The sequence below is a fragment of the Spermophilus citellus genome (assembly GCF_964194105.1).
Source record: "Spermophilus citellus genome assembly, chromosome: 2".
Taxonomy (NCBI): domain Eukaryota; kingdom Metazoa; phylum Chordata; class Mammalia; order Rodentia; family Sciuridae; genus Spermophilus; species Spermophilus citellus.
The window spans coordinates 2,839,600-2,864,879 of NC_138183.1; the positions used below are offsets into that span (position 1 = coordinate 2,839,600).

At 63.9% G+C, this 25,280-nt stretch overlaps 1 protein-coding gene across 2 annotated transcripts in view; it reads right to left on the minus strand.

Annotated features, from left to right (window-relative positions):
* Positions 1–241: 241 nt before the first annotated feature.
* The window catches only part of RXRA (retinoid X receptor alpha), a 94,169-nt gene continuing 69,130 nt past the window's right edge, over positions 242–25,280 (minus strand). For both annotated transcript variants that reach the window (XM_081279961.1, XM_081279962.1), the window contains 8 exons: positions 23,675–23,825; positions 23,074–23,253; positions 15,987–16,156; positions 12,203–12,332; positions 9,005–9,137; positions 6,484–6,575; positions 4,989–5,094; positions 242–3,786 (listed from right to left, as the gene is read on the minus strand). In XM_081279961.1, coding sequence (XP_081136087.1) covers positions 3,639–3,786; positions 4,989–5,094; positions 6,484–6,575; positions 9,005–9,137; positions 12,203–12,332; positions 15,987–16,156; positions 23,074–23,253; positions 23,675–23,825 — 1,110 coding nt within the window. In that variant the 3' untranslated portion in view covers positions 242–3,638. The remainder of the gene's footprint in view (positions 3,787–4,988; positions 5,095–6,483; positions 6,576–9,004; positions 9,138–12,202; positions 12,333–15,986; positions 16,157–23,073; positions 23,254–23,674; positions 23,826–25,280) is intronic.

Here is a 25,280-nt window from a genome sequence, read left to right on the forward strand (position 1 = left end):
ATCCACTCATGGTGCCCCGGGTGCCAATGGAGGTGCCCTCCACTGGCCTCTCGACAGACTAAACCAGGTGCCCAGGAGCATCAGAGGGGACACAGGGCGGAGAAATGGCAGAGCCTGAAGTTCAAGCCCCACTGCCCTGAGGCCCGACCCCGATGGGTACAGGCAGGAGGGCAGGGGACATGGTGGCCCCAGACCCACAGGAAGCCCCTGCGCAGAACAGACAGGACGGCGGGAGGCGTGATCTGAAACACTCAGGTTTTGTTTCTCCGCTCACGTTATGTCTCCACGGGTTTCTTTCCCACAATTCCAACACCACCGTGGGCAGAGCCCTGGCGTCCGCAGCGCCATGTTCAGAGAACAGTTACGCAGGGAAGAACTTCACAGTCAGACCGCAGGAAGGCAGGTCGCCAGGGACAGAGCATGGTGTCACAGGCCACTCGAAAGGGGAAGGAGACCCTGCGGGCTCAGGCCCACCTTCTCGCCCCCAGGATGGCAGCCACCTGTGGGTCTCACGGAAGTCCCCACGGGGTCCCCAGGATCCGTCCAGACTGCCAGAAGCAGAGACAGAAGGGTCCCACCCGGCCACATCACCCACATACATGAGGGGTAGAATTACATTTGTACAAAAATAGATTCTTTTACCTTTCCCGACGCGTTAGACACCTTCTCTGTCTCTGCGGATGCGTCACCCTCGCTAAGGCCGCAGCGGCGTCCCAGCTGAGGCAGCTACAGACTGGGGCCGGCTAAGCCGCTGCTCTGGGCATCTTAAAATAGATGCACCCCCTGGCCGCGGGGACTCACTTGACCCCACCCCACCCGGGGTCCTCAGCACTTGCTCACAGGAAGCAAATTTACAGAACAGGGAGTCAGTTAAAAACAAACAGAACACTGGCCACTGAGACGCGCCTCCTGTCCCCGGTGCATGGCCTTCCCAGTCTGCACAGCACACACGTGCTTGCCACACACCTGCGTGGACAGGGCCCAGGTCACACACCCCAGTTCCATGATGGGACATCAGCTGATTACCCACTTGCTGCCTGCTCCAGCAGGACCCCCTGGGAACCCCTTGGGCAGGGGGCTCTGCACTGTCACAGGTGCCAGCCTGGAGTCCCTGGGAGTGCTGACTTGGCAAACTGATGGTGTGGGGCCGACTTCCCGCAGAGACCATGTGCTTCCAGAGTGACGACAGCTGACACATCCCGGGTAGGCCACCTGGCTCCGGCTGTCCTCACTTCCCAGCTGGGGCACGCCATCTGAATGTCCAGGCAGGAAGGTGACACAGCAGAGGAGTGTGCCTAGGCACCTGAGGCCCAGGGACCCAGGAGGCAGCAGCGGGAAGCAGCCCTGTTGTCCCACCAGGCCAAGGCGGGCAGGGGCACGGTGGCTCATGAGCCGCTGTTAGTGCTATCTTTAGAAAATTAAAGATTGTCCCACCAAAATAATAATAATTACAAAAAAAAATCACCTTAATTGCGCCAGATTGGTAACACTACTAAAGGCCTGGCCGACACCCTGCCTCCCTCCAGGGCCACTTGACGTCCACAAATCCCCCGCAGACAAACAGCATTGTACACCCAGAATGTGACAGTGAGACTAACGAGAAGGGACGGGGAGCCCACGGGACAGTCTAAGGTGACGCAGGACAGCGGGCAAGGCTGCACAGACCGGGGGGACTGGGGTTCTGGTGTCGGGAGGTGGTGGCCGGGGACCTCAGTGCTCTACAGACAGAGAGCTGGGCCCCAAACAGAGAAGTCCCCAGGAAACCCCACCCAGGGCTTCGGGCAGCGCATGTGGTGGGGCGGCGTGAGTGCTGGGCACATCAGGTGCAGAAGGCACAGTGCTGGGTGGGGAACGGGGACCTGCAGAGCGTCACGCCCTCTGCCTGTCCCACCATGTCCCAAAGGCTGCCAAGACTTCCCAGGAAAGTCTGGGAGGAGGGGCAACCGGCCCTGGTACAAGCGCAAAGTTCTGTGTGTGTGCCCGAGCCGTGCTGAGAAGAGGGGCAGGGTGAGGGAGGACGCTTCTGGAATCTTTGATGGCCTCTGCCTCCAGCAGACTGGGCTGCAGCCTCTGCCCAAGTACCTCAGTTAGGGACCGACACACCTTTCCTGCAGAGCCTGGAAATTGACCCCTCCCAGCACCCCCCACCAACCTCAGACTCCTCCTCCCGCCAGGGGCAGTGCACCTCTGCAGAGGTTGGGGAGACACAGGCCCTTCCCTGTGACACCTCCCCACCCCAACGGGGTCTGAGAAGTGAGCATCCAAGTCCTGGCGCCCAGGGGGCTTACAGTGCAAAGAGGCCAGTCCAACCTGAGAGCAGCCCACACCTCGGAGCCCAGCAGGCCGCGCGGGAGGGGCCTGGCTGGACGGGGCTGAGCCAGGAGGCAGCAGCCCTCCACCCTTCAGGGTGGGCGTGAGATGGAATCCCCAGTGAAGGTTCTGGGCAAACGTCGTCCACAGACAACGTGGTGCTGGGGGCTCTGGCAAGGCCTGCAGAATCTTCCAGACAGAACCAGCCAGAGAAGGAATCCATACAGGGGTCCCACAGGGTGTCGGCTGCTCCAGGACAGAGTGCTTCTGCCCACCCACATGGCTCGTCCCCCAGGAGTCCCTCTGGGTCTCAGTGCCTCCTGCCTCCCTCTGAGAGAGCCAGGCAGCCTCTAGCCTCCCGTCCCTCACAGAAGCCATCGGGGTGGCCGCCATCCACACATGAAGCCAGTAGAACTACATGGGGACAGGACAGCCTGTGTGCTGCCCACAAGGCCACTAAGAGGGTGACACACCACCTGCCTGAGACTGGGCCGCCCAGGAACTGAGGACTAGCCTCGGTCCACCTCGCAGACTGCAAGGGAAGACTTGGGTAGGGAATGGGCCAGGGACGAGAGTCTGTCACCCTGGCTGAATGGGAACATAGGGTGGGGAGAAGCTGGAACCACACAATGACAAGAAGAAACCAATGGCCCTCATTCCTGCAGCCTCCAGGTGGCCCCAGCCCTGCAGAGGTCAGCTTGTGTTCTCAGCGTCCCGGGGCCAAGCTGCAAATTATCTTTGGAAAACAGGGCTATCCACCTCCACGCCAAGCGCAGCGCAGCCTGCAGCCCACGGGCCCCTCTTGGCTCCCAGGGGCAGGGGCGGTCTTTTGCAATGAGAAGCCGGCCTGCCCCACCGGCCCTTCCTCCTGACCCGGACAGGCCCTCGCAGCTGGCCAGGCTCCGGTACTCAGAGCAGGAGACGGCTCACTCCAGGGGGCGCGCGCAGGGCATCCCTAGAACCAGCAACAGCAAACGACAACCCAAACAAGGCGCCTGCCGCTCCCGCAGCTCTAGGCCCTGAGGCCCAGGAGCTCCATGGCACCCCACAGGCGACACAGCAGGGGGCCTGCCAGAGCCAGCAGAGGGGCCTGGGTCTTGCCAGTTCCGGCCACCCTGGCTGCTGCCCTGGAAAAGCCACAACCTGGGCCAGAGACAAGCAGTGGTAAAGATGACGAGGTGGCAAACATCTCTTGGGATGGCAGTGACAAACTGCACCCACAGGTCCACACAGGCCAGGCAGGGGAGGGCAGGGGCAGGGCTGGAGCCGAGCAGAGCAGCTGCGTCCAGGCGGGGCCCGGATGGGGCAGCGCACAGGCCGGCGCAGGCCTAGGTGGTCTGGTGTGGGGCCTCCAGCATCTCCATGAGGAAGGTGTCGATGGGCGTGTCCCCAATGAGCTTGAAGAAGAAGAGGTGCTCCAGGCACTTGAGCCCGATGGAGCGCAGGGCCGGCAGGCGCAGCAGGAGCTTGGCGAACCTGTCAGAGAGCGGGTGCATGAGGAGGAGCAGGGCACTCCAAGAAGACTTCGGGCCGAGGGCTGTGAGGAAGGACCTTGGTGACGCCACGGTGGCCGGCTGGGGCAGGCAGTGGGCCTGATGGAGCACTTATGAATATGGGCCTGTCCCACGGGCAGTGGGGCCACAGCGGGACCTTAAGGGAGAGCAACAGGCATGAACCGGGGTCTGGGGGCCTCTGCTGGGAGGGCATGAATGGCGCCCAGGTGATGCCAGGGTTTGGCAGGCAGTGCCCAGTGGAGTAGAAGCGCTCTGTGCTGGAGCAAGCCCCTCCCACCACGCCCCCACGGGCACAGGGCCACCCCTTCCCAGGACAGCCCTACTGAGGTGGGGCCAGAGGACCGGCGGTGGTGGGGGTTGGCTGCTAAGGCCCTGCCCACCCTGGGAAGTCTCCTGGGAGGAGAGGGAAAGAGGTCTCAGGGGCACTGGGAGGAGGGACATGAGGGACAGCCACTGCAGACCCCTGGGAGGAGAGTACAGAGGAGGGACAGACGGGGGTGGTCCTGGGAGGCTCCTGTCTGCCCAGGCCTCTCCACACCAGCCCTGGGGGGGTTGGGGGGCTCATTAATTATTAACAATGTTTTTATTTCCGGGGAGGAAGCCCTGGATCCTCGTTTTAAAGGCACAAATGCAGCCTGGCGTCTGGAGCAGGGCCAGAGAACAAGCCGTGTTCTGCTGAGCTGGCGAGATGGGTCCAGGCAGGAAGCCAGGAAAAACAAGCCGCCTGCCACCCCCTCCTGTCCTCATCCTCTGGGAAGTCTCGCCTTAAACCAAACCAGATGAGGGCTGAGCAGGCAGCAAGGACGCTGCTAACTGTGTGCGTGCCAGCTGGCAGGGGGGCTGGGCAGCTCCGGCTGCCCCACCCTCCCTACACCCGACACCTGGTCTGCAGGTCAGGAGGCCGGGAGGCTGGGCAGGAGGCAGGTGGTGCCTTCAGAGAGCAGGGCAGGATGGGACCTCACACGAATCCCAAGAGTCCCCACTCCCCCTATTGCACACCCAGCACTGTGGGCTCAGAAATGAGGAAAGACCCTAGTCCTCCTGGGCCCAGTTGGGCAGGGACAGAGCTGAGCCCATGCTCCAGCCACGGCTCCCTATGCTGTGCCTCTGTAAAGCTCCTACTGTATGCGACGTTGGACGCCCACTGCTGGGGGGCGGCCTCACCTGCCAGGCTGCTCGGGGTACTTGTGCTTGCAGTAAGCCTCCAGGGACGCGTACACCTTCTCCCTCAGCGCCTCCACCTCCGCCGGGTTTGAGAGCCCCTTGGAGTCTGCAGGGAGAAGAGCCTCAGGACAGACCCCGCAGCTGTGTGGACTGTCCCTGGAATCCACCCCGTGGCTCAGCCCATGGGCGGAGGTGGAGCAGTGGGCAGCCTGCTCCTGGACACGGCTCCCCACGGCTCCCCTTGCAGGGGGGCTCAGTGTGATGCTCACAGCAGGGTGCTCTGGACTTGAGGCCTGGCTCTGCCACTTGAAAGCGACATGGCCACAGGTCAGTCCTCGACCTCCGGGGACTCAGTTTCTGTGCCTGTACAGTGAGGAATCTGCTCCCCGGTTGCCACGGTAACCGAGAGACGTGATGGGTGCCTCACTGCACCCAGGTCAGAACCCCCCTGAAGTGAACAGAAGCCACACCCCCTCCCTGAACACAAGCCTGTTCCTAGGGAGCAGCCGCAGCCCTTCCCTGAGAGCCTGGGATGGGAGTCCAGAGCTTAGGACCCGGGGGCCTGTGCCCAGGCTGCAGAGATGGCATGGTCTTGGCCACCAAAACCACAGGGCACGGCTGACCGGGTTGCACTAGCACCGGCTCTGCCAGGCTGGGCAAGAGGACGGCTCAGGTTTGTGGGTTGGCAGGGTCAAGGCCAGGAGTGCCATGAGGAGCCTGTCCTCAGGAGGCCTGGTGTGCAGGGGACACCGCCACAGCAGCACCAAGCCTGCTCCCTCCACGTCCTGCCACCACCCCAGAGAGGCAGCTTTGAAACCCTCTGCCCCTTCCCACTCAGCCGGCAGGGCGATGCCTCAGCGAGACCTCCCCTCCACCCTGCACTGGCCGCTCTGACCCTTACCTGGGAGGGGGCATACTGCACACTGGCCATGCTGGGCACTGGCCATCCGGTGGCAGTGGCCATGAGGGGCATTGCCCATTTACTCCCAGCTTTCTGAGGGGCCCAGCCTGCTGCTGCCGCAGTGGGCCCCACATAGCACAGTGCTGTACCCATGGGTGACAGACACTACCTTGGGGCCTCTGCAGTGGGAGTCCGGAGGGTGGAGACGAGGCCTGCCCGAGGCCTGCCCCAATCCTGCGCCATGCCGACCCCATGGCCATGGCCTCAGAAAGTTCTGCCTTGGACCTGAGGCTGGAGAATGCTGGTGACCCCAGGACAGCAGGCCTGAGTGGGGGTCAACACTGACCAGGACACGTCAGATCCAGCCTGTGCTGGAGCCTAGGTGCCAGTACAGGACAGCAAGGCACTCCCACCAATGTCCAGAGCCCAGCTGGAGACCACGATGACCAGCACTGTCACCAGGCCCCGAGTCACCGGCTGAGGCAAACTGTGCATGAGACCCGGGGCCAACCCTCAGGAGGCACAGCCAGCAGCACGGCTGTCCTCTGCAGTGTGGAGCCAGAGGCCAGGTTTGGGCCTCCAGGAGGGGCGTACCGGGGTTAAAGAGGACGATGGCCCGCAGGCAGCCCAGCTCGGTCTTGTCCATCTGCATGTCCCGCATCTTGGACACCAGCTCCGTCAGCACCCTGCGGGAGGAGACAGATTCCAAGGTCGGAGTTATACCTCTTGTCAGGGTCCCTGCCCAGGCACACCTGAGGGACTCTGGGAAGCCTGGTGTGGCAAGGACAGCTGCAACAGGCCAAGCTGGTGAGCAGCTTCCCAGACAGGGCCCAAGGGAAGAAGTGAAGCCCTGAGCGCCAGCAGCCTCCACACCAGGCACGGCCTCCCCGAAGGGCACCTGTTCCCGAGCAGCTCGTGGAATTTCACACAGGGCACTAAGGAGGGGACGCATAACCTCAGAGTCCAGGTGATCTGTGAACCTGCATGTGGGAGGCAGGGCCCCTGCCCCACCTGCCCCTGCCCTGCTCAGCTGCACAGTCCTGGCCACAGTATTTCCTCAGCTCACAGAAGACCTTCCATGAGGACACGAGGATGCGGTCCTTCTAGGTGAGGAGCCAGGAGGGAGGGCGGAGCCACAGGGGAGGAGGAGCCACAGGGGAGGAGGAGCCACAGGGGAGGAGCCATAGAGAGGGAGGAATCACAGAGGAGGAGGAGCCACATGGTGAGGAGCCATAGAGAGGGAGGAGCCAGGGGAAAGGAGCCAGGGGAAGGGAGGAGCCACAGGGGAGGAGGAGCCACATGGTGAGGACCATAGAGAGGGAGGAGCCGGGGGGGAAAGGAACCATGGGGAGGGAGGAGCCACAGGGGAGGAGGAGCCACAGGGGAGGAGGAGCCACAGAGAGGGAGGAGCCAGGGGAAAGGAGCCATGGGAAGGGAGGAGCCATGGGGAGGGAGGAGCCACATAGGAGGAGGAACCATGGAGGAACCATGGAGGAGGGAGGAGCCACAGGGGAAGGAGCCATGGGGAGGGAGGAGCCAGAGGGGAGGAGGAGCCACATGGTGAGGAGCCACAGAGAAGGAGGAGCCGGGGGAAAGGAGCCATGGGGAGGGAGGAGCCACATAGGAGGAGGAACCATGGAGGAACCATGGAGGAGGGAGGAGCCACAGGGGAAGGAGCCATGGGGAGGGAGGAGCCATGGGGAGGGAGGAGCCATGGGGAGGGAGGAGCCATGGGGAGGGAGGAGCCATGGGGAGGGAGGAGCCATGGGGAGGGAGGAGCCATGGGGAGGGAGGAGCCATGGGGAGGGAGGAGCCATGGGGAGGGAGGAGCCATGGGGAGGGAGGAGCCATGGGGAGGGAGGAGCCATGGAGGAGGAGGTATAGCTTCCTGTCACCAGCTGTCCATTTCCAGAGGGGAGACTGTCCCACTCGGCCTCCTCAGCAAGGTGGGCCCCTCCCTGGAGCCTCTTGGGCACGCTCAGACTTACCCTCAACCTCCTGGTCCCTTTGAGAGCCATAGCTGATCCTGGATCCCACTGGCCTATCTCAGTCACTGGACCTGGGGACCCTCCAGCCTAGTGGCTGCCCCTGTCCCCAAAACCATCATATGCAGAAAGTGGAAATAGCCGATGAGGACAGAACCACTGGGGGCAGAGGGAGGTGGCCCAAAGGGACCCCTCGAGAGCCTGGGGGAATAGGCCCCTCTAATGAAGCCTAAGTGGGCCTCCTGTGGCCTCCTGACGTAAGCTTGCTAAAGGCCCCGAGGAGTCCTGCAGCAGAGCCTTACGCACCGCGCAGACCAGGGTAAGGCACAAGCCCTCTCTGCCTGCCACCCCCGGGGCCCGTGGCTGCTGGGCACTCTCCCAAACGTCTCCCTCAGCGGGGAGTGTGCTTGCTCACCTCCAAACCCAGGCCTCCCACAGGCTGCGGGCCTCCCGCTTCCCCTGGCCTGCTCCTCCTGGCCCGTTCCAGGAGCTGAAGCTGACACACAGGCCCCCAGATTGCCGGGGTCTGGCGCTGGCCCTCTGGGCTCACAGGTGGGGGCTGGCCAGAGCAGGGCCTGCTAGTGTAAACGGGCCCACCATTCCAGGAGAGTGACCCCATGGAACCCGCCCGACGCGGAAGGGCAGCCCTCCAACCAGCACTGCCCCTGAGTGTGTCCACTGAGCCGCAGCCGAGGACATGCAGAGGTGTAGCCACACGCCCCCTGGAGGGTGAGGAGCAACATCCTGGGACAACTGCACTGTGTGCTTATCCTCGGGTCGGGCCACAAGATGCGCCCTGCTGCAATAGCACCACCATCACGGCACTGTTTGTGACGCACCAAGCTCAGCAGCACGTTCACAGAACCGCAAGGCTGACAGCGCCTGCTGGCCTTACAGGACAGTCCACTTTCCTTCTCCCAGTGAATGCACAGGGTGATAAAGGAAGAGCTGGTTGCAGATGAGCAGCAACATCAGTGGTGTCCATCGGCCACCCCGGACACCACACTGACCCAGGACCTCCCCCCACCCCACTCGGTGCACCGGCTGGTGTCTGTGACTCTCCTAAGCAGAAGTGGTGCCAAGCTGGGGGCTGAGGGGGCTGAGGCAGCCAGACTCCACGCCCACCCCACCTGTCAAAGATGGCGCCCACCCCTGCACTGTGGGCACTGCTCCTGTGGACGTGCAGCCCGGTGGCCAGCAGGATCCCATCCTTCACGGCAATGGAGCGGTGGGAGAAGGAGGCGATGAGCAGCTCGTTCCAGCCTGTGGGAGGAGGCACAGTCAGGCAGTCTCCAGGCCCACTGGCCCGCCCTGTCCCTAGTCCCCAGGCAGACCCCAAAGCAGCACATCACAGACCGTCCTTTCCAAACCCAGACCAGCATTCCCAAAGCAGGCTCCATGGAACCCTCACTCCACAGAGTGCTCTCGGCAGAAAAGAGGTTCCCGGGCACCTGAGTGTGTGCACACGGGCAGGTGACAGCCAAGAAGCCCTGCGTCCAGCGCCTCCCTCAGCAAACGCAGGAGCTGCCTCTGCACGTGCAGGATGCTCGTGCCTGGAAGCGGGAGAGCTCCCAAGGACTCCCTCTGGGACAAACAGGGACCACTGCTGCCAGCTCTTGGGGACCAAGGTGTGCCATGTGCATCGCCACAGAATGGCCCAGCATTAAAGGGAAACACGCTCCTGGCACCAGGTTCCACACCGACAGACACAGTGGACGACAGCAAAAGGGCGTAGGGGAGACGCTGGACTTCCACGGCGCCTGTAAGCTGAGACTTACCAGCTTTAACACCCATGACCACAACTGTCCACAGAGACACCGGCGTGGTCACAAGCTCTGGGCCTCACGCTGGCCTATCCCGTGGCCCGTCTCACCACATGCTGACTGCACTCCTATGAAGCAACCTCTGGCCCACTTTACAGAGGGGAAAGGCAGCGGGGGCCTGCACCGGGAGATGGGCTCCCGCAGGCCACGCCTGCTCCCCACCGCGTCAGCCTCCATGAGTGCTCTGCACACTTGCCTCAGGGACCCCTTAAGGGAACTTGGAGACAAGCCCGATCCCCATTTCACACCTCAATACTTGCGGCTAGGGGGAGTTCCCGCTGACCAGATGGCCTGAGGCCCTAATCTCTGGCAGACCAGAGGTACAAAGTGGTGTACTGTCCCCATGGCCGAACTACCCCCTGCCAGGTCAGCCAGACCCTCCTCACTCGAGCCCACTCTCCACCAGAGGAGGCACCTGCACAGCAGGACCCTCTGCAGACCAGACTAGAGCGGATTGCGGTCTCCGAAGGCACGGCCTGGGGCATGGCCCCAGAGGAAGGGGGGAAGGAGGACAGGGCCTGGAAGCCACATGTAACCCTTGCCCACCTCGGTCCACCCACTGGCCAAACAGGAGAAGCACAGTGCCGGGTGCTTCTGTGCAGGAGCCAAGACTATTCTACACTGATCCTCAATGTCCCCTGGACAGGGGAAATGGGCACCTGTCCGAAGACGGAGCCTTGCCTTGAAGCAGTGGACACGCACATGAAGTCAGCCCTGAGCACAGGCAGGCCAGGATCTCCCCAGGTCCCCACGGGCTCTCAGGACAGTGGCAACCCATCAGAATCCAGAACCACGGCCTGAAACCTGCACCTTGACCTTTCAGGCAGCCCCAGCCAGCCAGACCTTGTCCTGGGGCTGACCAGATCCAGCCCCTGATAGCCTGGGCTTCAAACTCTGCTGGCTCCAGCTGAGCAGGCCCCACACCCCGGGGCTGTTGCAGGGCCTGGGGGGCCATCTGGCAGTGCAGCAGGGCCCCAAGTGCCACCACTCTGCTTGATGGGCATGACACCACCAGCCCCCCAAGGGACACTCGTGGAACAGACAGGCACAGTGACGCAGCGGAGTCGGACCCTCCTGGGCTGCAGGGCTGCACTCACACCCAGGAGGTCCAACGCTGGCTCTGGGATTCAGCCACCCCACCAAGTACCCCAAGCCAGTGGCACGTTGGGGCAGGCACAGAGCCAGGTCTGAGCTTCACGGGGCAGCCAGAGGCGGGCCAGCAAGGAGCCTCAGTGAGGGAGGCTGGGCAGGGAGACCCGTCCAGAGGCGAGGCACCATGAAGATCGCCCAGGAACTGGCCGAGGGGAGCAGTGTACCCACTCTGGGGACTTGGGCAGCCCAGGTCCAAAGGGCCACAGAGGCACCCAGTGCCTCATTGCTGAAGGTGGATATCACGGAGGGGGACACACCAAGGGCCAGCACGCTGCCTATAGACAGCCTTGCCCACAGCCATCAGCAGCCAGCGTCCCCAACACCCCGTTCTGCCACACAGGCCTCATGGTCTGCCCACCAGACAAAGACCTGCAGGTCCCAAAGAAGAACCCAGCTGTCCTCGTGTTCCATGCCAGCGAGCAAAGACCAACTCCTCTCTGCGAGGGATGCCCCACCTGGCCACTGGGTACCTCCAAGGACCTCTGGGTCAGGCGGGCTCTGAAGCCAGGGGAGGAGGGAGAAGCCCCGAAAGTGAGGGCAGAGCTGGGGGTGGACCCGACCTTGCCAGGCAGAATGCTGACTAGATTCTTAAGGAAGTCTGCACCCACAAAAGTGGGGGCTGCGCACCCAGCCCCGGGGGCCGGGGGCCGCAAGTGTAGTCAGGGGCCTGATACAGAAGGCCATCGTGGCTCATCTGGATGACCCAACAGAGCACTGGAGTCCTTTTAAGAGGGAGGTGGAGGTCAGGGCCTGTGTCCCTGACTGGGTAACTTCCAGAACATTCTGTGCTTCACAGGAAGCCATCTCTGGTGGCTTTTTTCTTCACTTTCACCAGGGACCTGCCTTAAGCTGGCCAAGGCCCTTCAGGTTGGGGTTGGTAACAGCGCCCTCCGTGGGGCAGCAGGTGGCTGAAGTGGTAGGAACACTCAGGCCCCAGGACAGCAGGACCTCAGGGGGACGTGGGTAGTCGTCAACACCATGGCCACTGCAGGAACCTGGGCTCCCTGCTGGGCACTCAGTAAAGCTGGCCTCCGTCAGCACATCCCTCATGTCCGTTTACAGAGGAGGAGACAGCCCCGGGTGACCTCCCTGGTCTGTGTGCCCACAGCTAGCCTGACCGCAGCCCATGTCACACCAGCGCTGTGCCCTGGCCCAGAGTGGGGGAGGCCATGGGAAGCATGAGAGGCCTGGTGGGCAGACCCCAGCAGCCCTCGCCTCTCAGATGGCCGCTGAGACCCCGTCACGACCCCCTTAGGAGGGAGGGCAGGGAAGCGAGGCCCCAGGGCCCTCCCTGCAGCCCCAGAGAGCAGGAGTGACACCCCACCCCAGCCCTGGCTGGGTCTGGCCCCTCACCTGCCCGCAGCAGGATGACCTGGTCGTCCAGGGGTAGCTCCGAGAAGTGTGGGATCCTCTTGGCCCACTCCACCAGCGTGAAGAGCTGCTTGTCAGCTGCCTGGCAGATGTTGGTGACGGGGTCATTGGGCTGTGAGGGAGAAAGGGCACGGTGCTCAGGTCCATGCGGCCAACACGTGGACAGAGCCAGCCTGGACCAGGCCCTGCCCCAGGGCTGACTCAGCAATAGCCCGAGAGAGGCCCTGGTCCTGATCCTGGAAAAGGGTCTTTGCAGGTGGGATTACATCAAGGTCCTAGGGACGGAAAATGACCCTCGACTATGGGGACAGGCCCAACGTCACTGCAAGAACCCTTGTAGAAGGCAGGTGGGTCAGAGTGAGAGGAGGACCCATAAGGATGGAAGCAGAGGTCAAAGGGGACAAAAGACCACTGGCTTGAACGGGGGCCAAGGAGCATGACAGCCTCCAGGTGCTGCCCTGCTGACCCCCTGACCAGCCCAGTGCGGCTGACTCTGGGTTCCTGAGCCCACGAGCCGTGGCCCTCTGAACCTGTGCTGCTGTGAGCTGCTGTGTCACAGTGATTCGTCACCACAGCCACAGGAAGCTCACACAGCCCGTAGGACCTCTGTGTCCCTCCCAGCTCCAGGAGGGTGCTGAGCAGGAGTGGGCAGGGTCACAGAGGAGGGTGCAGCTGGGTGGGCCAGCCCCTCACTGTGGTCGACGTGACACGGGAGTCCAGCTCTACCAGACACAGGTGGAAGCCAGGGTGGACACTGTCTCAGCTCAGACACAGGCCCAGGTGGAGGTCAGGGGCCAGCAGATGCCTGCCAGGAGTCCTGCCCGGAGGGGCCGCCAGCTTCCTGTCCCTAGTGGGGGAAGCGGGGAAGGGAGCCAAGGCACCGGGCTATGCTGCTGCAGGACGGAACCCCTGGAGCTCCCGGGAGGGGACCCCTTCCTTCAGAGCCGCGGCAGCAGGGCATGGGCAGGAGGGGACCTTCACGAGGCTCCCTTGGACAGAGACTCTCTGCTCAGCCGAGATGCGCACTTAAACACCCAGGGCACATCAAAGGGTCTGCTCAAGTGGCCATGACGACTCACCTCGAGGCTGTGGGCCAGGAGGGGCTGGGGGACACAGGGGGACCGGGAGGGAGTGTCATCACAGGGCTCCCTGGACGCAACTTGTAGAGGTGGGGCCCCCTGCCGAGAGGGGCTTGCCCACGGCCCCCTCGCTCACTCCCTCTGGGAGCCCCAGCACTCACTAGGTACCAGGCCCTTGCCTAGCACCCCAACCTGAGGTGCCCAGCTTGTGCCTCAGCTTGGGCCTCCCCTCCTGACACAAGGCTGGACGGCAGTCCTCACTGCCCATCTGCTGCTGGACGGCCTGAGAGGTACATGGGGCGTGGTGGAGAGGAGGCCCCAGGCGGCCACGCCGGATTAAAGGAGAAGGCAACTCTGCATCGAAGCCCAGCAGCAGGCGGCCCTGCTCGGAAGCCTCACCCAGAGAACTGGCCTCTGCCCAGGTGCTGGACGGCCAGCCCCTCGGAGGCTCTCCTGGGGCCCAGGGTGGCAGGCTGCCTCCAGGAAGGGAAGAGCAGTCCTAAGTGTCGGGGCCTTTGCAGGAGGGGCACACGGGGCTGGGGAACAGGTGGCAGGAGGAGGGGAGGCTCAGATTGGGTCCCAGCAGGGCCAGGACTGGGGGTCTCTGGGGAGCAGGGGCTGTGAGGGCTGCTGGCTCTATCCCCACTGTGCGGCTCAGGCCAGGGCTGCCCCTCTGAGCCATATTGAGCAGCAGACACCTAACGAGCTGCCACCTCCAGCCTTGAAGGAACATCAATGGGACCACCCAGGCCCTGCCACACAGGGGGGACGCCAGCTGCCTGAGCTGAGGCTGCTGAGCCCCCTCCCAGGGCCAGTGGCCCATCTGACAGAAGGAGCGCCCAGGCCAGTATACAAAGGGTGTCCAGCACGAGGTCAGACACGAAGGCCAGCCAGGGGATGTGATTCGTCCACAGGAGGCACAGCCTGGCCCTGAGCAGCCTCCGTGCGGCTCTAGGCACCAACTCTGTCGGAAGAGCAGATGGCGGGATTTCTCAGCCTCCACCTCCTTCAGTTTCTGCTCCGTCTCAGCCCTCCCCCCGTCCCTCCCTCCCAGAGCAGAGGGGTGTGGGCACGGACCACAGACCAGGCAGCGCTGTCGAGGGTCGGAGCAGGTGGGGACTGCTCCACGGGGCCATTCCTGGAAGGAAAGGAGTCCCAGCTAGGGACAGCCCGCAGGTCAGGGTGGCTGTGGACCTGGGGCACTGGGAGGCCCACCATGGGGGGCAGTGGCCACAGAGCCGGCATGTGCACAGCAGCTCCACTCAGACTGGGGGCAGGGCAGGGCTGTGGTCCCCGACCAGGGCTGGGCAGGAGGCACGGCTCGCACTCCACCCCCATGGCCTCACAGGATGGCAACAACTCACTACGTGGTCACCTTGTGCCAGGACCACGAAGGAAGGGACTCTGAGCCTTGGAACAGCAGCTGGTCTCAGAAAAGGATACTGATGAGGACTCGGGCAGGGCCCTGAGACTGCAGCCAGAGGAGCAGAAGGACCATGTTCCAGGCAGCTAGTGCAAAGGTCCCGGGCAGAAGGGAGTGAAGCACCAGTAGGCGCAGCCAGCACAAAGGGGAAAGACGTGTGAACTAGGGGGGGAGAGGCCAGGGTGACCTTGAGGTCTGCCTGGATGAGGGCTCTAGCTGACCTCAGGGCTCTGGCCCAGCCCTCAACCCAACAGAGATCCAGATGATGTCTCGACACCATGCTGGCCACGCCTGTGGCCGATGTGGGACCCGTGAGAGCCAGCTCGACCACGGGCCCAAGGCAAGGGGAGCCTGAGGGTCAGCGCCCAGCCCTGTACTTGGACTCAACAATCAGCATCACCCAACCAACCAGGGGCACAGTGAGCCACCTCCTCAGGAATCCCATAACAAACGGGCCCCCCACCAGTGTGAGCTCGTGGGGACCAACAGTGCCCAGAGCGGGGCAGGTGCCTGTGCCCCAGGAAGGACAAGCACAGAAGTCCTGCCTGGGGACTTCTGTGCCTGTCTAAGGAGGGACAAAGAGCAGGAGAGGCTATTTCAAGTGAGGCCAGGGGAAGCAATGAGAGGCTAGAGGTCTGACACTAAGGCCCTGGTGGCTGTAGGGACAAAGGGGGCGGGGGGGGGGTCCAGGAAGGCAGGGGAAGGCCATGCCAAGGCCACTCCTACAGACAGTCAGCATGAGGACAGCAGCTGGAGACCACGGAGCTCCTTCTGCATTAACCACATCACAGTGACTGCTGGCCGCCAGCCCCCTTGACGGCACTTGTGCCCTCCTGCCCGAGGACAGGGGACGGGGAGGCTCAGGGAAGTCCCTTGCCCAGAGCCACGTAGCTGCGGGCAGAGCCAGCCTCAGGGCCCACCTCTTTGGACTCTCTCTCCTGGGCTCAGCTCCTCGTGCCTTCTCTGAGGGCATGGGGCCGGGACCCTCCAGCAGGGACCCAGACAGGCCAAACCCTACAGTGAACCCAGGACCAAGGTCCCTCAGAGATGGCTGGGGACACAGGACGTGGCTGCAGGGCCAGAGCTGCCTCCTGGCCTGGGCCCAGCCCCACTGGGGATGGAGACAGGGAAGGGTCAAGGGGCTCCCAGGGTCTCCCGGCTGGGCAGAGGCCACACAGGCGGATGAGGGCCACGGCTCAGGCACAGTAAGCAAGCAACCACAGGAAAGGGGCCAGCGAGCCGCCCTGCAGAGGCGGACACCCACCGAGCTGGGGTTCAGGCCCATGTTCGCCTCCACGTAGGTCTCCGTCTTGGGCTCGACAGCCAACTCAGCTTCCAGAATCTTCTCCACTGGCATGTCTTCGTTGGCGCTGCTGGTTGACTCCACCTCGTTCTCGTTCCGGTCCTTGCCCCGCTGCCGCTCCTCCTGCACAGCTGCAATGGGGAGGTGCTGTCACCGGCCTCACCCGGGCCAGCCAGTGGCTCCCAGGACCTGCCGTGGCCAGGGCTGGGCCGTGCCAACTTGGAGCCAGTGTGCAGATGACACCAGCAGGCCTGGGGCCAGGTGAGGGAGACGCGCCGTGTACAGCCTGGCCCTGTGCCCGACCTCTCGGCTGGGTGCTCTGAAACCCAAGCCCACCTCTCATTAACTCACTGCACCCCGTGCACACCGGCAGGGAGCCTGCCTGAGGCCTAGAGCGGGCTGTTCCCAGGTCCCCAAATCAGAGATGGTGGTCTGTGGGCCTGGGGAAGGCCGGGAAGCTTCCTGGAAGAAGTGGCAAGGAGATCCAAGGAGGAAATACAGCAGAGAGGGCAGTTCTGGCAGGAAACGACCCGTGCCAAGGCCCGTAGCCAGAGGGGAGCCTGCTCCTGACCTGCAGCGGTGCTCACGCTGGCCAGGAGCCAATGCCAGGGCAAATGGGTCAGCACTGTGCCAGGGCGAGCATGAAGGCAGACCCACGGCCCCCACACTGGGCTCTGCAGAGGGAGGGCATGGGCCCTGCCCCGCCAGCCACGCTCGGGACTCGTGGCTCTGCCCTGCCCCATTGCCATGAGGCCTGGGACCTCCTGCTCCCCGCCAGCCACATGCTGATGCCCGCCAATCGCCCTGGTAAACAGCCCCAGCTGGGGGTCTGGAGCAGCACAGTAAGATAAACCACAGCAAGGCCCACAGGCGAAAGAACCTAGATCCCAGGGTCCTGCCAGGCCCAGCTGAGCCCACAGTGGCCCAGCCTCCAGCCATCCCCAAGGAAGAGGCCAGTGAAGGGGCTCAGGCAGGAGCCTTGCTGCCCTGAAGGACCTAGAGGCTCTGCCTCCTCCCCACCCTCCTGGGGTTGCCATCCACAGCCACCCACCCTGGGCACCTGGGGACCCATCCCGCCCCCTCTGCCAGCCTGTCCAGCACCAGGGGTGCCACTGGGGCAGGCGAGGGTCTGGATGTGCCTGGACAGAAACAGCTACAGCTTCCGGCGGTTCCCTTCAGACGTGCAGAAGGCCTTTCTGTCCTGCCCGGGCCTGCTGACCCCAGCTGAGGCTCCACCCAACAGCCGAGAGCCCGGGCATGTCCACCACTCCTCACAGATGAGGGATGTGAGGCTCAGAGGCAAAGAGACTCACAGGAGTCGGGACAGCAACAGAGGCTGGGGTCCCCAGAGCCGCCTCCGTCGGGCTCCCGCACTCCCCACTGCAGCCAAGGCCTCTCCGCGCCCCCCAACTTCTATGTGTCCTTTCAGTGCTCGGGCACCGACTCCCCCGGCGCCCACTGCCAGCTGGGGGAACCCACTCCCTCGCTGCCCACCTGATGCCACAGAACCAGGCCTTTCCCAGTCACTGTGTCCCAGGCCCGCATGGTGACCCCAGGCTGGGCCCATCACCAGTCAGCACCTCAGGTCCTCCCAGGCACCAGCTGAGCAAGCCGGCCACCTCCCCACCTCCAGATCCCTGACCCTGCACTGGTCCAGGCTGCCTGGCCCAGGTCCTCTCACTGGCCGCCCAGGGACGGAACAAACGCAGACAGCAGGAGGGAGGAGAGCGGGAGGGGCACTCATGCCTGTGGCACCCCCACCCACCCAGGTGCTCAGAGGCCACTTTCCTCTTGCCCACCCTCCCGTACTCCTCGAGGTCTGGGGGCACCAAGGCTCCCCAGTGTGCCGGCTGAGGGACCTGTAGTCCTGCTCTCCAACAGCCCCACGTGGACCTCCCATGCTGGCCTCGCCATGCAGGCGGGTCTGGCAGGAGCCCCTCTCCCGGCTCCCCAGAGGCAGCCCAGGCACCCTCCTGCATCCCTGCCCCCAAGGCCAGCTCTCCAGGACACAGTGGCCTGGCCTGAGCAAGGGCCCTTTTCCTCACGTGGACGCGGGACAGGAGGCTGACCCAGCACCCCTAGGACACAGCAGCTGGGCCGAGGAGTCAGGCAGAGCCTCAGCTGACATGGTACAGGCCTGCTCTTCTGGAAAAGCCGACGGCAGGTGGGAGGGGCAGGGAGCTGCACGTGTGGAGCTGGCCGCCGACTGGGAGGGCTGGCCAGCCCGGCCCCTCCATGCAGCAGGCACCTATCTGCGGAGGGATCACTCCTCCAGCCATAGAGGACACAGCCCTGGGGCCCAGAGATGAGCCCTCCACACCTGGAAGCCCCACGGCCCCCAAGAGAACAGACACCTGAACAGGCTGCGGCAGCCAAACTCAGGCGGACAGAGTCCCCAGGCCCCACGGCAGGCTCCGGGCAGAAGTCCCAGCCTCAGAGCCACACACAGCCCCAAGGCACAACCAGCCCAGACACCTCACCTTCCCAGGTGGGGACGTCCAGGCTCAGAGAGTCAAAGGGGTACGGCTGGCATCTCTAGAGAGTTCATAGCTCAAAGCTGCAGGTTCGGGAATCAGGCAGCCCCATAACTTCAGAGCTTGTGCTACCCCAACAGCTGTGTGGCCCCCAAACAAGTCCCCAACCTCGCTCTGCCTCAGCTTCTTCATCTTCACAGTGACAATGACAAAGCTGCTGTCAGGAAGGACCCATAAGCAGGCTCTACCTGCCCAGCCCAGAGCCTCCTGCCCTCATGCTCCTGAGCCCAGTCAGCCCAGTTCTGAGGTTTCCTCCTGGACTGACAGTCCTGGGTTGTGGGGAGCTTGGAAATGGCCGCCCTGAGCACGGGCCTCCCGGCTGCTGGTTATTCCCAGTTGCCAGGAGCAGGGTGGGTGAGGGGCTCCAGGGCACCTGCCTGCTCCACGGGGGCGGCCGGGAATTAATTAGCAAATGTTTTGTGAAGCACTTTGAAGCCGGGAAGGGCCCCAGCAGCTCAGAGAGGCATCATTATAAATATTATGGTTTTATTTCTAGACGGGGAGGGGGCAGGAGGAGCGGGATTTATGTTTTGCCAGCTCAATCACCTTTTAGCGCAGTCATGTTTGACTTATGTTCCGCTGGCGCCGGGGAACCTCAAGCGGGAGGCGTCTGTAAATACAGGGCCTCGTTATCCTTCCAAGAGAGCGCAGCGCAGGCGGGGAGCAGTGGGCAGCAGACAGGAGGAAGACAGAGGCCAGACGCCCACCCGTGGTCCTGAGGACTGTGGCGCAGGATGCCTGTCCCGCAGCATAGCAGACTCGCAACTGGAGGAAACACGCTGGCCCAGGACCCAGGGGGTAGCAGCCCCTCAGCCACAGCAGGTCTTGGGAGGGCAGATAGCTCAACAGCAGGGGTGTTGGGGACAAGCACCCCCAGGCCCTGATGCCTCCTCTGTTTGGGGCTCTGCCAGTAGCTAGGCCCTTCTGTCCCCTGTCAGCCCCAGGCAGGGCAAAAGCCAGACAGCACCGAGATGCTCTGTCCTGACCACATTTGCTCAAGGCTGAGCAATAGATACTGGCAGAGGGCATCATCCAGGAGCTGCGCAGCAAGTTGGGCTTCCGCCACCTCAGAGGGGGTGGGATACCTTCCCTGCAGGGACCCAGCCTCGCACACAGCTGGAGACCCTGTGGGTCACAACCACTGAGCAGCGTGCACACATGCACACGCACAGTGGCCACAACGCCCCGATCCCACCACCAGCCAAGCCCCAGCTGCCCTCCACCACACTCTAACAAACCCTGGGGGACCTCACAGATGCCCCCACAGTACAGGAGAGAACACTGGTCAGGGAGAGGCAAAATCAGGCCAGTGCCACAAAGCCAGAGGGCAACAGGGCCAGCGCTCACCCCAGCTGGACTCTTCCTGTGGAGGGAACGGACAGGGTCACCCGTACCTGGGCAACGTGCGCACACATACACACTTGCACACACGCCAGACACTGCTGTTTCCACACCCAGGCCCCTGGAGCTGGGGGATGGGGCATAGGAAGCAGAGGGAGGCAGGAAGAAAACAGGGAGAGGCATGGGGGGAGCACGGCCTGTCGGCCAGGTGCCCTATCAGGCCAGGCCCATCTGCAGGCCCCCAGCCCTGCCACCACGTGCCCCAGCAAGCAGGCCTGGGCGCAGGCTGGCGAGGAGCCAGGGCCCCTGGGGGCACTGCCCACCCCCCAGCCAGGAATGCTACAGAGCAGGTCCCGCCGGTGCACGCACACACATGCCCCTGCAGCCGCCCAACGCAGATGCTATCATCCTACGGCATCCCCCCAGAGGGATGGGGGCACCTGCCCTGCAGCCAGGGCCACCCCCCACGGAGGCCAGACCCTCCCTGTGGTCAGCCAGCCCCAAGCTGCTCCTCGAACCTGGCTGGGCCACTCTCAGCTGGAGAGTGGCAGAGGGATGGTGTGGGGTTCCGCACCATCCAGGCCAGTCAGCAGAACTACCTGCAGCAGGCCTGGTACTCAGTGGACTGGAGCCGACAGCGCACATCCTCTGTGCCCTGGACCAAGGGTGCTGGGCTGGCAAGCCGGCCCTGCAGCTCTTCCCAGGGCTGCCATGCTGGCCACACACTCCACCCGCCACTGGCAAGTCTCTTGGGTCGGCCCAAGAGAGCCACAGGAGGAGCTCAGGGCTCCAGGGACAGTCCAGGCCAGAAGCCACCCCCTAGCACCTAAATGCAAACAGATATAGGCAGGTAAGAGGTGCCCCACCCGTACAGGCCAGGCACTGGGCAGCAGGTTCCCTCAGGCACGGGGCCAGCCCCTCCTCCAGCTGCCCACACAGCTGCGGTCTGGTGTTCGGGGCACACGAGCGCTTTGTAGGAGGGTTTCTTCTGCACGTTCACAGCTCGTAAATCTAGCAGGAGACAAAGGGGAAGTGGTCCCTTGACGGGACCAGGTATTTATCTAATGGCCCGTAAATCAGGTCTCAAGGGCTGCACACTGCCCAGAGGATCGGCCCAGAGACAGAACGGAGGCAATAATGATCCATGGGCCTGGGGCTTCAGACCAAGAAGATGGGCACTGTGCCACTCTGACACCTCCCCAGGCCCTCAGGCCTCTGCACCCTACTTTTCTTTCTATGAAGTGTGGACAGCATTGGGGCACTGAGGAGGTGGGGTGAGCAGAGTGTGTATGGACACCAGCAGGGTGCCCAGTGACCCCCACCCATCAAGCCTGCACAAAACCCCATCACTGGCAGGAGCCCAGAGCTCCAGGCCACCCACCCTGAGACTGGACCATTTCACTGGATGGGATAGGCACCGTCCACACCCCCAGGCCTCTGGGGCACCAGGCAGGGGGACATGACAGCACCAGGCACGTGGGGCAGCTGTGGGGCCTTGGGAAGAAGTGTGCATGCTGGTCCCGCTCTGGGACTCAGAACTGCCGTCCCACCCACGTGCCAGGTGTGCTGATGCCTCTGCCTGGCAGACGCTGCTCCCTTCAGCTGGGTACGCAGGTCTGACCTGCCATTCCTCAGGTGTCACCTAAGCCATGCCCAGCCCCCAGGCTGGGCCAGGTCCACGCCGAGCTTCCCATGAAGCCCTGCCTGGCTGTCTGATGGTCACTTTCAATAGACACTCATACCCCACAGCCAGGGCTGTGCTGGACCAGGGCAACAGCTGGGGGGGGGGGGGTCAGATGCTAAACCACCTCCACCCAGGGCACACCCCTCCCCTGCCCACTCCAGGCTCGCCTCCTGCCCCTAACAGGGACCCAGCTCTTAGTCCTTTTTAGGGACTTTGCTGTACCTGCCCTCCACACCCTCCCTGACTGCACGCAGTGTCCAAGGGACACTCACTTCCCCTGCATTCCCACTGGTAAAGGATCCCAGGCCACCACGTGACCATGGCCTCAGCACCCCAACCTCAATGGCAAAGAGCAGACAGGACCACTCCAAGCACTCCAGGAAACACGGCCTGCCAGAAGCGCCTGGCCCTGGCGGCTGGGCGCAGTCGAGGACCGCCCCAGGCCCCAGGCCCTGCGGCCCACACTGCACTGCTATCTCACGGCCTCCAGGAGGGAGCCCTGCAGTACACAGGGCCTCAAGGCCAAGGATACACACACTCAAGGGACAGGCCGGACATGGGCTGCAGCCCTGTGGCCATGGGCTGCAGCCCTGTGGCCACCACCTGGGACACTCCTGATGGGACACACCGATTCTGGTCTCCCTCAGGGACTCCCTCAGGGGCTGGTGGGAAGGAAGCGAGAGTGGCCACATGTGGGGTCTGGGAGCAGCCACTACAGAGGAAGCAAGAGGAGCCTCCTGGACGGTGCTTGGGACAGAGCAGCAGACCCTGACCCCAGACAGCACCTGCAACTCCATTAAGGGCAGGCCCTGGATGTGGTGGACACACCTCCGTGCACCCTGTGTACAAGCACGTGCACCCTAACAGGGACTCGCTTGGCATGAAGGGACCATCAAGCTGCAGGCAAGAGGGAACAGCACAGACCCGAGGCCAGGGCAGCACAGCTCCAAGGTCACATGGAGGCCAAGGATCTGGCTGGACAATCAGACAATTTTGCTGTGACCCCGGGAGTGGCCTGCGTTGCCACATATGCCCCATCACGCATCTTGTCGATAAGACAAGCCCCAAAGTCCTGCTCTGAGAGCCAGTGGGCCCACCAGGGGTAGAGCTGGAGTCGGCCCCGGGAGGATGCGGGATGCCCTCTGGGGCTCTCTGGAGGGTGCCCTCCGCACTTCAACCTGAACAGCAGCACCCTACAGGCCTCCTGCACCACACACCACACCCCTGCTATCAGACACCCCGGCCCACGCAGTCTCCCACTTTCCCACACAGGCCCCATCTCCTTCCCCACTGCCGCCTCCACCCCATCCTGGCCCCACGGCCCACAAGCTGGGCCCTGGCCGGCTCTGCCCTCACAGGGGACAACTGGGCCGCCACCATCAGGCAGGCTGTGGAGTCAAGGGCTGGCCTCGGTGCCCAGGCCCCCGCGCAGGGATCAGCAGAGAAGGGCCGCAGGGAGGCCGGGGGCCCGCCCCGCCATGACACCTACCTTCCCGCTTCATGCCCATGGCCAGGCACTTCTGGTAGCGGCAGTACTGGCACCGGTTCCGCTGCCGCTTGTCAATCAGGCAGTCCTTGTTGTCCCGGCAGGTGTAGGTCAGGTCCTTGCGCACTGTCCTCTTGAAGAAGCCCTTGCAGCCCTCACAGCTGTACACCCCGTAGTGCTTGCCTGCGGGGGCAGTGCTGCTGAGAGGCTGCCCCTTCCCACACAAGAGGGCCCTCTGGTCTCGGGACCCCAGCCTGGCCCTGCCTTGGGCTCCCTGCTCTGAGGACGGTTCAGCCTTCCGGGGTTATAAATCCTGGTCCCCCAGGGACCAGCGTCCCCCAGTGGCTCCTCTGTGCCTGAGTCACTGTGCCCTGGAGGGGGGCCACTCTGCACTCCCTGGCCACCAGGGTTCCCTGGAATAACGCAGAAGCCCTGGGCCCAGGTTCAGCCCCAGGAGGTCGGCCCTCATCAGCCCTTGCCATCAGCAAGTCCCCCAACTGCCCTGCCAGCCTGCTCTCCTCACTCCTTACTGTGCCCGAAGGTGGGCCTCCAGGTGCAGCCCCAGATCGCCAGCCCACTCCTCCCCGCCCCCAGGCAGCCCTACCTGAGGAGCGGTCCCCACAGATGGCACAGATGTGCTTGGTGAAAGACGCCATGTTTCCTGAGGGGTGGGCGGGGACCTTGAGGACGCCATTGAGGCCCAGCGGGGGCTTGATGTCCTCACTGCTGCTGACGGGGTTCATGGGCGAGTTGAGCTGGGGGGCACGGGAGCAGGTCAGCCCTGGGAAGGCTGGTGACAGCACGCCCAGGGCCCTCCCGATAGCTGAGGCCAGGAAGGTGTGGCCACACCCCACCTTCCAGAGAGCCCCCGGGCCACACGGCGAAGGGGCAGCAGGGCCACTGCCCTCAGGAAAGCAGGATCCGGCTGGAGCCCAGCAGACCACTGCCCGGACTCAGGGCTCCCTGGCAGCAGTCCCAGGCTTCAGGAGGGAGGAGCTGGAGGTGTGAAGACCCCTCATAACCTGGGGCCATGAGCCCAGCCCTGCACAGGAGGTCCTGCTCATACCCCTGCCTGCCACCCACCTGCTAGGTGCTCACTGGACACTCCTTTGGCAGGCGCTCTGGGCCCCAGCACACAGCCGAAGACACAGGCCCAGTCACAGGGAGGGAGGAGGCCGGGCTCCCCAGGGACACACAGGCCCCCACATACTGCAGGGTGGCAGTGTGGCCACCAGGGGGGACAGGAAGCCAGCAGAGCCCCCAGGTGGCAGGGACAGCTCAGGCTCTGCACACCCCTGGGCCGCACCCCCTGTGCCAGGGCAGGCGTGGGAAACTCACCGTCACCCTGGCAACAGCTGCAGCCTGCAGTGACACAGCACTTTGGGTTCTGCTGCCTCCAGCCCAGCTCTGCAGCCGGTGCAGGCCCAGGCGCTTCCCGCCAGCCAGGCCATCCGCCAGGGCACTGGGCCCCCGCCAGGCACCCCCACTTCTGCAAAGCCCTGACAGGGCAGAAAACGTCTGCAGCCACCTCCAGACTCCACACTGCACTCAACCCCTGCACGCGGGGACCACACCTCCTTCCTTCCTCACAGCCCCCAAGCCCCGTCCCCTTTCTCATGAGGCCGGAAGAGTTTGTGCCCAAAGCAAGCACCCTAGCCTCCGGTGGCAGGGCCTCAGTGCCCAGGGGCATGCTCCCGTCCCAGCGGCTCTACATCCCTCCCAGAGCTGCCTAGGCGGGCAGGGAGGCCCCGTGAGGGTGCTGCACTCCCGAGGGCTCAGGTGGGCTGCAGGGAGGCCCGAGGCCTCCACGCACTGGGTACAGCAGGGGTAGGCATCAGGACATGGGTGCCATGGCGAGGACAGGGAGCCCCCAGCTCCACCACAGAGCAGAGAGGCCTGCCTGGTCCCCCACATGCCCGGTGTGCACGTGTTCCACAGTCGGGGACACACTGGGCCTTCACTGTGGCGTGGGCGGGCCTTGCCCACACCCACCTCTCCTGCACAGAAGCCCGGGGCTGTGATGCCCTCCCCCTTCCTGACCAAAGACCCTGAGGCTCCAGGAGGTGGGGGCAGGGTCACACAGCAGCCGAGAGGTGTGGGGGTGGTCCCAAGTGCCAAGGAGGCAGAGACAAGGCCAAGAGGAGGGGAACCGCTAGGCAAGTGAAGGGACAGTGCTCACTAGTGCCCTGTGGGTCCCCTGCCCACCTGAA